At 32.5% G+C, this 12,142-nt stretch overlaps 1 protein-coding gene and 1 long non-coding RNA gene across 8 annotated transcripts; one reads left to right on the forward strand and one right to left on the reverse strand.

The window, feature by feature from the left end:
* Window positions 1-504: 504 nt before the first annotated feature.
* Window positions 505-4,141, reverse strand: LOC146957499 (uncharacterized). Its single transcript, XM_085736841.1, has 4 exons — window positions 4,014-4,141; window positions 3,199-3,748; window positions 879-1,022; window positions 505-750 (listed from the first exon to the last, which is right to left on the reverse strand). Exons 2-4 carry the CDS (start codon window positions 3,746-3,748, stop codon window positions 734-736), a joined length of 711 nt encoding a protein of 236 aa, XP_085592967.1. The 5' UTR covers window positions 4,014-4,141; the 3' UTR covers window positions 505-733.
* A 3,771-nt stretch (window positions 4,142-7,912) lies between these two features.
* LOC146957500 (uncharacterized) lies at window positions 7,913-12,037 on the forward strand. Of its 7 annotated transcripts, none has more exons than XR_015023211.1 (7): window positions 7,913-8,334; window positions 8,515-8,585; window positions 8,669-8,774; window positions 9,146-9,241; window positions 9,659-11,176; window positions 11,276-11,422; window positions 11,803-12,037. It is a non-coding gene; the product is annotated as an uncharacterized LOC146957500 (long non-coding RNA). The 7 variants fall into 7 exon arrangements; XR_015023209.1 differs by having other exon boundaries at window positions 7,914-8,334; window positions 9,659-11,275; window positions 11,368-11,422; XR_015023212.1 differs by having other exon boundaries at window positions 7,914-8,334; window positions 9,659-11,275; window positions 11,368-11,422; window positions 11,809-12,037.
* Window positions 12,038-12,142: the final 105 nt, after the last annotated feature.

Genomic DNA, 12,142 nt, shown 5'->3' on the forward strand with positions numbered 1-12,142 from the left:
TAAAAATACACCTAAAACAAGTGTTAGTTTGATTAACGAAAAGTAAAATTATTATTAAAATGATAACCGTACAAAACTACGGTGTCGAAAAACTTTTAGGTTGTCAAAATAACTTTTCCTTTTTCTCATACTAATTATATCCAACTATTCTCTGACATGCACAAGGAATAATTTGTGAAGAATTTTACACAGTAAATTGATGATTCAACAAAGCATTTTCAAATGCCAAAAACAATCCAGTCTAAAAAAAATAATGGCCGCAAAAAAGCAGAACTTCTGCATTATGGATTTATGGTATTCTACAAATCATAGTATCCTAATGTTGTTTGAATTAGCCTATTTTGTATTAAAAGTGACTTATAATCAAAATCTTAACCAAATAAATTTTAAGAAAAATTACTTGGAACATGCACACTTCTTAGGAGAAAATCAAAATCTCACCTATTGAAATTTAAAGATAAAAATAAACTACCTAAAAATTAATCAGAACTAAACATGCAATCCTTAAGAGAAATCAGCAATGTCATCATCATCACCAAGGTGGATCAAAGACAACAATCTAATCAGAAGTCCTTTTTTTAAAAAACATTGCCAAAATTACCAAACAAGTCACTGTACAAGCAAACTAACTGAAATTCCTAATGGCTGTACAAAAGCACATACAAATCAAACTAATGAAAAATAGCCTAAACTCACATTGTGAACGAAGGAAAGAATCTTCAAAATTTCCATATCATCCTTCCTGCATGCCTGCATCAATATAGACAAATGAAAAAAACTAATTAGTTACTGCAATCTTTATACAATTACGTCACCATATATACATAATTTTTCACATTGCACAGCTTTGGAAAAGAATTATATAATCGAATACACACTTGGAAAGTGAGAGCCAGGTTCGTCTCCATTGCTGGTGTTGAAGTTCGTAGGATACTGAACTGAAATTAAACCTTCGTCTGATGCAACAGCTGACTCAGGGGAAGCTGTTAACCCAACAGACGCACTACTCGCAGATTTGATTCCTGAAAGGAAAGTCTTAGCTAAATCAGTATTTCATTAAGAAAAAACTTTGAAAAGAGATGCATCTAAAACTTGAGTTTGATGCTTATTAGAAGACAGATACCAATTGAGTTTGAATTAACTGAAAGTTTCTTGCTAAAAGCAAGATGCATTTGTGAGAGCAATGTCAGATGAGTTTGATAGGAAACTATTTAACAAAACTGATCCTAGACATCCAATTATCCTCTATGAAACACAGACATGGACACCTAACACGACGACACGACACTAACACATCGGCACCGATAATAATTTGAAAAAACGAAAGTGATTGAATGTAACATGTGTCGGACACTGACACGTGTTAGGCACAGCTTCAATCAAAAGTGTAGGTTCTACATAGTTTATCCTTATCGTTGCATAGGGATGGGAATAGGCCAGGCCGGCCTACAGGGGCCTATGGCCTAGCCTACGACAGGCCAGGCCATGCCAGGCTTTTTTCTTAAATAGAGAAGGCCTAGGCTTTTTTAAAAGCCTATTTAGCTTAATAGGCCAGGCCACAAGCCATTCAAAAAGCCTTTTTGGCCTATTAGGCCGGCCTATTTAAGTAATTATGAATAATATTATTTATTATTATATTATATTTTGTACTTTGAATTAAAATAAAAATATGTTAACTTTTTCAGTAATTTAAACTTATTAGTATACATTAATTTTTGCATATCTAAATGTATTATTATAAACTAGAATTGAAATATGATACAATATATAGCCTGAAAACTCATGTTGATTATCAAAAGAGAGTTTAATCTAATTGATATATTAGTTCGCTAGTGTATTTAAACTTAGATCACATTGCTAATTTAAAGATGTTCATATGAAATAGGCTTTTAAACAGGCTAGCAGGCCGTATCAGACTTTCAGAAGGCCAGGCTCAGGCCTAAAAAGTAAGCCTATGACAGGCCGCAGGCCAGGCTTAGGCCTTCTAAAAAATTGGCAGGCCAGGCTCAAGCCTTACAAAGCCTAGCTCGGCCCAGCCTATTCCCATCCACTTCAACAAAGTAGTACGACCATATGTTAGTGTCCTTTATGCTACAACTTTAGGCCCTTTCAGAGCAGAAAGACAACAACCACAATGAAAATTTATAAAGGAATGTGTCATTTTCTAACACATTGAAAGAGTATCAACAAGTCCTTGGCACTGTAGTAAGTTTCTGATGTCTCAAGATGTTCAATCAAGATTGAAGAAGGTAATTCACAATTACAGAAGTGGAAATTATCTAATTTATGTTTAGACATAGTAGTTTCCTTATGATATAATGTACATTCGTTACCACAAAATCCACTCTGTATAATGTGAAATGATTATTCAGTATCAGGGTACACCCTCATAGCTATAAAACAACTAATATAAAATCCATTGCAGATTCAAGACAAATGTGAGCATGAAATGAATATATCGAATCAGATATGAGACTTCTTTGCAAAATACATACATTAAACAAAATAACAATCAGAAGTTGTGTCATCTTTGTATGAATCCTATGCAGATTTGATTTCAAAATAGAGCTTGTTATTGTAACGATGACCTTATAAGAGTTGAAAAAGTAAAAAGTTTGTATAGGACATCAACAAAAGTAACTCAAACCCCAAGTGATATCCTCTATATCTATGTGATGACTAGGTTACACAATACAATCAATTTGAAAATGTTTTATCTAAGTTAAGACTTAAGATTGATGTTAGTTGTGGTAGTCAGAAAAATTAACCATATTTTGAGATGTAGCAGAACTGAAGCAACTGATAACAATTTACAAATACAATTGAATTCTAGGATACCTTGCAACTTAACACAAGAATTAAATATGATATAGAACACAAGAATCAGGTGAGAAATACATGCATTCAACCAAATGTTAGAAGAGCCGCATGTGAAATATATATGAACCAAGCCAATGTACCGATACAGGCAGCTCTATGCTACATTGACAATTCAGTATTTGTAGAGAGATTATTTAGCTGTTCTGTTCAAATACAAAAGATTACGTATATGGCACAGCACCAATTTGAGATGTAAGCATATGTGTAATTAGAGAGAATAGATGCTTGAAAGTAAATAATCTAAAATTTAATTGAAACCAAATGAGCATTGATTACAGCATATGGAACACAGACCCAGCAAAAGAACATGTAATTTACCGTGAAATATGATGACGAGGAAGAAAAAAATAGTGATGACCATGGCAGAAAGATTTGTATATGTCGAAGACGACGGCGACTTGCTTGCTTTCATCTTTTTAACTGCATTCATTTTCTTAATCCTCGCACGCTTCCTCAACGCAAGCTCAGCTAATTCCTTCACAAATTTATGATCACCAGCATCCAAAGATGGACCTCTAGGAGGCAAAGGTGGCTTTTGAGGCTTTCTTGGATTAGTAAACTTAATCTTCTGTTTTCCATGATTTCCATTAACATGTTCTAAACCTTTATCCACCAACAATTCTAGATTACATTCATCTACACCAAAAACATCACAAGAATTTGAAGAACTGCTACATGATGCTTCAATTCCATTTTTACCCTTTTCTGATCCATCTAAATTCATAACCCCATTCCATGACCAAGGAAAACCATTCTTTGAAGTTGAATCTCTCTCATCATTGCTTGTATCCTCTTCGCTCGTGTTTTCACCACTTTCAATGTCAAATTCAACCTCTTTTTCTTTTTCTCTTTGAATAGCACGACCCATCTAATTAAATCAATTTCAATCAACAATTAAAACAAAACCCATCTCATAATCATGCTAAAGATATGATTTTTAATAATGAAAAGCTTGAACAAATTACTCAAAAACAAAACCCATTTCCCAATCACGCCAAAGATTCAATTTGTAATAATGAAAAGCTTGAATAAATAGCTCAAAAACAATGCATTCAAAAATTAAGAACGTAATCAAGATAGCAAATAAAAATTGAAAAGAAGATGAAGAAAGAAAAGGAGGGTCAAGGAGGTACCTTAAGTCAAAGGGAAGAACCCTAGAAACGATGGTGTTGTTGAAACATTCTTAACTAGGAATGTATTGATGCACGCAGGCGCACTCATACAAAGACAAAACATTTTAAAAAACGAAATAATAATAATAATAATAATAAAAAAAGAGACAAGAATTTAAGGTTTTTCGGTTTTATTAATGGCCAGTTGTTTTTCTCACTTTTTGTCATTAATTTATTTAATTTAAAAGACAAGAATATAAGGTTTTTCTTTTGTCAATGGTAACGTGAAAAGTTGTTTTTATTCGGAAAAGAGTCAACAAACACACTCTATCCTCCCAATTCTCCACGAGAAGACAACAACGGTTATTTCCTTGTTATATCCATATCCATTATCTATCGCTATTTATCAATTCGGTCCTTTTCACAAAAAAATAGTAAAATTTGGAAAATTACTCTTCTCCCAATAAAAAACTCTCATACAAACTGACCAAAATACTCTCACGTTAGTTAACTCACACAAGTGTTAAACTCAACGTGACTTAAGTCACGTTCGCTATCCATGTGAGTTAACTCACATATGTTATATTTCAGCTTACCGAGTGTGAGTTAACTCACACAGAGGGTGTTTTGATCAGTTTGTATGTGAGTGAGTGTTTTTGTTAGGAGAAGAGCAATTTTCTAAAATTTGGTCATGGTCATGAGTGTGAAAGAACCCAACTATCCATGAATTGTTGATTTTTGCTGGCTATATCCCTGTATATTCTAGTTTCATCCATTTGACACATTATGTATGGGAAATACTGACCAGACCTTGGGACGCTCTTTAAGAGCCTAAAATAGTATATTCTTATTAAATTTTGTGTATTCAATGCATTAGAAATTTAAGTAATTGATATTTGTAAGAAATAATTTCTTAATTTGAAATTCTTATTCGTTAGAAGTCCAAGTAATCTTGAAGGGATTTGTTTGTCCCTTGGATGATAGCTTCCAAGGTTTCTAATGTCTTTTATTGGAAATAAGAGACAATGAAGTGGGAAATGAACATACATCGTAGTTCCTCCTAAGAGTTTATGGATCTCCGAGAAGCCTCTTGCGCGAGGTAATGATCCCTTTTTTAGTGCGAGGGTGAAAATTATGCAATTCACCACTCATCACACTCCATAATAGTCTTCAACGGATTCCACGTTCTCTATGTGCTCGTCAAGTTCGATGGTCCCATTGTACTTGTCAATGTTATATGTTTTCTCCAAGGTAGTTGGAATGAGACATTTCAAATTTTCCTCATCCTCCAAACATTATTTTGGAGTTGTTTGGACTAGAGGATGTGGAATGTCGTGGCAGTTTATGAAAAGGTTGATATCATATATGATCGACGTGGAATTGTCATGACCTCAATCTTTCTAGGCGTAATCCATTCCTTTACGTGATTGCAGGAATGTGTGTCAATCCAACGATGTGTTCACTTGTTACAACTAATAAGTACCTTTGGCTTTCCACCTGTTGCGACCACATGATTTGATCTTGAACTATTTGGTCTAATTTTCGCATTACCTGAACTAACTTTATGAGGATTTCTTATGTTCTTCCTATCAGCATTGGTGGTGCAACCATTTGTCTGGGTGTGGTGAAAGGTGTGTCACAGATGTTCTATTGTCCCTGGAGTGGGTCGGCGAATGATGCTGCTAGGATGTGTCTACTGTTCTTTGGCCATTTTGGGGTGTTTAGATTTTTTAGGTGGTTTTATCTAAGCAAAAGAGATGAGAAAAACCAGTTCCCACAGATGATGCCACCGATCTAATGTGATTGAGAATGGTTGGTCGAGTTAGAACATTGATTTGTCAAGTTGAAAGTTAAGGGTGCTACAAACACTTTGACGCTGAAGTTGGTAAAAGATCAAAACTAAGACCTATATTTGGTAGAAATGAAGGGATGCATTTATATAATTGCGGAGACAAGTATTGAGGGAACCTCAACAAAGTTGTCATGAACAACTGGTTTCAACGGTAGAAATCTTTTATTGTTGGAGGCGTTATAAACAGGGGCGTAGCCCTTCAAATGGATGAGGTAGCCATGGCTACCCCAAAAAAAGTATTATTCTTGAATGGGTTGGTATGTTGGTATATTTAGCTACCCCAAATAAAAAATATTTAGCTACCCCAAATAAGTTTATTTGACGAAAATAAGCATAGATAAGAAACTAAAAAAATGACTACATGATTGATAGATTTATTTGTATTAGTTTTACACTTTTAGTCTCAAAAATAAATATAGAGAAAAATTTTCTAAGAATCAAAATTGTCAAAACAATAATCAGGAACAAATTAAACAGATAATGAGTTTCTTGTAAATAACTTATTTGTTTAAAGTGGAAAAGAAATTACTAGTCTATTTAATATACAATCAATTATAAATAAAAGGGTTAATTATGTTTTTGATCCCTACAAAATTGCGACCTTGTAAGTTTAGTCCTTAATTAATTTTAATAGCATTTTTAATCCCTACAAAAAAAATTTACTTATAATTTTAGTCCCTGCTAAAATAAATTTTGTTTAATTATCCTTAAACTCTTAAATTTTTTAACGATTCTTTTTATACAAGTTTAGAACACTATGAAAGGTTCATTTACTAAAATCTATAATTTTTTAACATGAAATAAATTAAATATGAATTTTTTAAAACGACAAAAGTTTAAGATATAAGTAACAAAAATATGGACGTAGAAATTAAATTTTTGCGATATTTTTTCGGAGGACTTTTTAATAACGTTCTTAACACGCCTGTAAAAAATTGATGAAAAACTTAAGAGTTTAAGCATAAATTAAACAAATTTGGATTGAGTAAGGACTAATATTGAGTGCAGAAATTTTTTGTAGGGATTAAAAATGCTATTAAAATTAAGTAAGGACTAAACTTACAAGGTCGCAATTTTGTAGGGACCAAAAACATAATTAACCCTAAATAAAATTGACTTTTTGAAACGTGTTGTATCCAACTTTTCCAAATAGTTATTGTCAATTTTTATTTTCTTTGTTATTGCTTTAATTTACATTTCATGTAAATAAAAATTATTGTGATTTTTTTTTTAAACATAGTTGTTATGTTTAGGATTAAATCTGGTTTTAGTCTCTGGAACACTCATAATTTTTAAGTTAAGTTCCTAAGATGAAATTTTTAAGTTCAGTTTCTAAGATGAAATTAGTATTAAATAGTAGTTATGTTTACTATTAAATTTGGTTTTAGTCTCTAAAACACTCATATGTTTAGCACTGTCTCACTCTTTAGGATTATATTTGGCCCCGGCGTAAAATTTCAGCTAGCTTCGCCGCTGGTTATAAATTGCAAGTATCTTATGCATTGCGGTGTTTAGATCTGTCGGATTTGTGTGCAATGAAAATGGGAAATGGTCCGATCACCAACATTACGTTTCTTTAACTCTTTTAATTTATCTTTTTCACTTTTTGATATCATTAATCATAAATAATTTTGTAACGATATAATTTTTTTTTTTATAATATCCAATATATACTCACAAACAATTTTTTTTATCGAGTAGTGCTATAAATATTATTTCGGTCTCTGTTATAAGAGAATGGCCACATTTTAATTTCATTCAATAAATAATGTATTTATTTTATATATTAGAAATTAAATACATTATTTATTGACTAAATCTAAAAAGTAGATTTTCCTTTTATAATAGAGACGGGGGACTATTTTTTAATTTGTATGGAATTTAAAGGGACTATCCTTATTATCTAATCCTAAGCTACAATGTAAACAAAACTTGCAAACCCTAATCCTAGCATTTGAGCGGGAAACCTTTGCTTTAACTACATTTAATGTCAAATTCAAATTTCAAATCTCCCTCCCACATATTCTCACTAACTCTGCATTAATTGCACACACGTTTTACCAAAGAATACAATTACAAATACAACTAATTGGTAATTACCGAGACATGTTCTTCTTTTTCAATATGCAACCTTTTGATTTCCAACCTCTTTCCTCTCTGTTCCAAGTTTATTACCTACAATCTCTCTTCTTCCCATTCTCTCTATAAATCTCTCTCAAGGATCAGAAATCAACTACATCTCTTTTCTCTCTATCTCTCTCTCACGAATCAAGAAAGCTTTTGCGCCGGCGGATTCAGCGGTGGATGCGTATTCATGCGATCATTTTGAGATTTACGAGTTCAAGATACGAAGATGTGGATATTGAAGGTCTCATGATTGGACGAATCAGAATCAGAATCTCCCGTTGCGAATCAGAAATCAACCACACCATTCCCACCATGTCCTCTCCGTTGCGAAATCGAACACCTCTTCAACGAGGTCACCTCCAGGTTGAACATTTATCACTAATTTCTCCTATTCATACTGTGATAGATTTGTTTTGATCTTCCTTTAACCATTTCCAATTTTTTAGGGTTTTTTGTTTTTCTCTTCCTGGAAACAAAAATTTGCATCATTTTCTCTTAAACTCATGTGCTTTTTTTTTTTTTTTCAATCGGCATATATTATAGGCCAAGCACCAGAAGTGCAAAACTGGCAAGCTGTGACAATCAGTTAAAAACTCGGCAAGCTGTTATAATCAGTTAAAAACTCCTGCATTTGTATTTCTTTATCAATCTTTCACTTTTGTTCCAAAGTTTAATCTATATTGTTTCTATTTTGTAGGTTGCTACTTGCTTAGTTGAAGAGACTTTGATTTGTGAGAGGAAATAAATCTATGATATTAGCTTTGATTCATGAAGTTATACTGCATTTTGGATCATCTCCTACTGTATGCCCTTTCAATTTGAGCTATTTTAATTTTTTTATTGTTCAAGTTCAATATTTCCATTCTCAATTTAAGCTATTTTAATTCTTTATAGTTGCAGTTTTTCAAGAACATCCCATTTCCAATATTAAAAATATGCATGTTTTGGTAGGTGCATAGATTGAATAATAAGTAGTACAAATTGATTATTGGTCATATGTCTATGGCTTCCTTTTTCGTGACTCATTTCCTTTATTTTATTTTCCTTTCTCAATTCTCACCATTTGCCTCTTTCTTCTAATCTCTTATTCTCTTAATTTTTTGTATTTTAGATTTTTCTTCTTCTTTTGCTGTTGTTGATATCTTTCCTGTTTTATTGTTTTAACAAGTTTCAGATCATGGTAAACAAAGTTATTTAGTATGAGCAAATGGTGTAGAGTTGCAGCAATAAGGTGCATAGACAAATTAGTGGAAAGTTGTAAAGTTGAGGGGTATTAGATCTTGACCATTGCTTTTTTTCCTCTACATTAGATTCTCACTGATTCTGAATTTAAAAGTCATCTGCAGCTTCATCGAACTTTATTTTCAATTTATTCTATATCCCGATTTATGTAATTCTGTTATTTCTTTTCGTTGTTGTGCCAATTTGAAGACTGTATGAGATTTTCTGTAAAACATGTAGATCATGATACACTATAGAGATAAATACCAGAGCATCGTATTTGTTTGACTAAGTGAAGTGATACACCAAGTATAATCGCTTTATTTGTTTGACTATGTAAAACATGTAGATCATGATACACCATAGAGATAAATACCAGAGCTTTGTATCTGTTATTTCTTTTATTTTATTTTTTTTGAATTTTTTGAATCTCTTATGATGCTAATTGAAATTTTTACACTGACAGTGTAAAAAGTAGTCAATATGTTGTATCAGACACAGAGCATTTCTTTCGACGAAAGCTACTGTGCATTCTAAGTGTCTGGTAAAAGGACCACTATAACTCAGTTGAGGTTTTCTTGATGGGAAGTCTCATTCTTATTTTCTTCTCTATGCATTTTCCTAATTTACATATCTGTTGAACTTTTGACATCAATTTATGCTTTGATTATAGATTATTTTGATATTTATATCCATTGTAGGTAATTTTTCGAATGTAATACAGTTGAAGAGAGCTTAAAGATGCAAAGCAACTAAGGGAAGAGATGTGTTCAGTGAAAAGTCTTACGGTGATGAACTTTTGGCAGTTTCAAGTATTAAAAAATCACTTAGCAGCAATTTCTGACAATTTGGTGAGCTATCTTTATTTTGCCTATTGTGATATTGTATGTTTTTGCTGCCATATTGTCCTTATTACTATATGTTTTAGTCCCCGTTATCTTTCTGTTGCATGGTTTGGGTGCAGGGTTTTAGACTTGAACTTTTGTTTCTTTCTTCATCTATACTTTTTGTAATTTTTGATACAATTTGTAATATGCTAAAGATATTATCAAATGCAAAATCTATTTTATAGACATGTAAAACAACTATAAACCTCAGGAATGTTGGTACTGCACATGTTAGCTAGATTTCAAACAAACCATCTGCAGAGAGATGGCAAATTGCGGCACTTGACTGTTTGCTCATGCCATGACGGATCATTTATATGATTAAAATTGCGGCACTTTGACACTCTAAAATTGTGGCACTTGACTGATGTTATAATCCTTATATAACTTTGAAAGAGTACTATAAGACTAAATTTTGGATTCTACACGTACGTTTCATTTTTAAATGGTTGTATATCAGCGATTATAATGGATATAAAGGTGTCCCTTCCTAAATTCCCCACAAGAAGTATCACATTCATCCCTTTTCATGTTTCTATATGGCTTCCACGCAGAGATCATTTTTCTTTTTTTTCACCCCATACAACTGCTGGCAGTATCCATTAATGTCTGTAGTTGCTCAAAGTGGGACAGTGCATCCATGTGATCGATGACTCGCTAACTGCCATCAAACACTTGATCACATGGATTGGTTTAGTTGCTCAAAAAAATCAATGCATTAACCATGTTGATCTGCTCAGGATGATAGGTTAGTTAGGTAGCATATTTCCCTCATCTCTACTCACTAATGCACAGTCAACCTCTCTCTCTTTTTTGTGTGCTCAAGGTGATATTGTGCTAAGATGCCACAGACAGTTAAATTTAATACACGCCTTTGGGACGTGCAACTAGGGGACATCATTAACTACTTTGTTTTTTGTGTCTCAGTTTGTTTAATACATGCACATTTATTGAGACCCCTATGTCATTCCTTAAAATTCATGTTCCACTTCGGTTTCTATGGCCATTGTCATCTGATAGTTTAAGCAAATACTAAAGTTTAGTAGAAGGGATTTGATTTCTTGAACTCTTTTGAGACGCATCCATGGCTACCAAAGGTCTGTTGTGGTGTACATTTAAATTCAAGTGTTTTCACTTGCATTCCATGACGAATGAACTGCTTTAATCTAACTGGAAATTTAATTTTTGTTTTCCAGGTAAGGCTCCAAAGATCGCCAAATTTATGTTTCCACTAGCATAATGAATATTTGTTTCAGTCTGAGTTTTTTTTTTGCTTTTTGTGTTTAAGGGATGTTGATGCTAAGTTAGTTGGTTGCACAAGCTACAAGGGAAGTTTTAGCCAGGTTTGTCTTTTGTGTTTGGGTATAAATTGATGGTGGTTCCTATTTTATTTTCATCGAGAACACCACTTTAAGTTTTTTTTTCTTAATGATTTGAATGATTAAAGTGATATATTATGCTTTATCTATATTAATAATCCTATACATGTGTAAGATGCATGGTTTTATTTGATTATTGTGCTGAGTGCAAAAGTGCCCTAAATAATGAATAACATAGTAAGCTTTGTGAATGGATCGAGTCAAGTTCAAATCAGTAAACAAGAAATAAAAGTTTTGGAATTTTTTTTAAACATGTGACAAAGTAAAAGAAATTCTAGCTAAAAGATGTGTATTACAGTTTCAAAATGAACTATGATTGATACGGTTTTGACAATCTATGGCAGGAACAGGTGGGCATTGTGGAAGGAGTGTGCAGTTTTGAATTTTGATACATTAATATGTACTACTATGGAGTGGTTTTTGGGTCAAGTATAAGTTTAACAGGGTGTTTGATGTACACTTTTATTTTATTGATTGTAATGATTATACATAAGAGTTTGATTTTGAGCTTCTATGTAAGCTATGCTCTATACTGTACGCAATTATCTAAATATTCATGTAAGCGATATCTTTTTTTAACTTTCAAAATCTTTGATTAGTGGTAGTAATGCATTGTTTAATTCAATTTGAGAGGACAAAGACAAATTATGTCAGCACCAAAACCCATTTTAATAACAATAAACA

The sequence above is a fragment of the Medicago sativa genome, chromosome 1 (genome assembly GCF_051527215.1).
Source record: "Medicago sativa cultivar Bolivia chromosome 1, Bolivia_mono, whole genome shotgun sequence".
NCBI classification, from domain to species: Eukaryota; Viridiplantae; Streptophyta; class Magnoliopsida; order Fabales; family Fabaceae; genus Medicago; species Medicago sativa.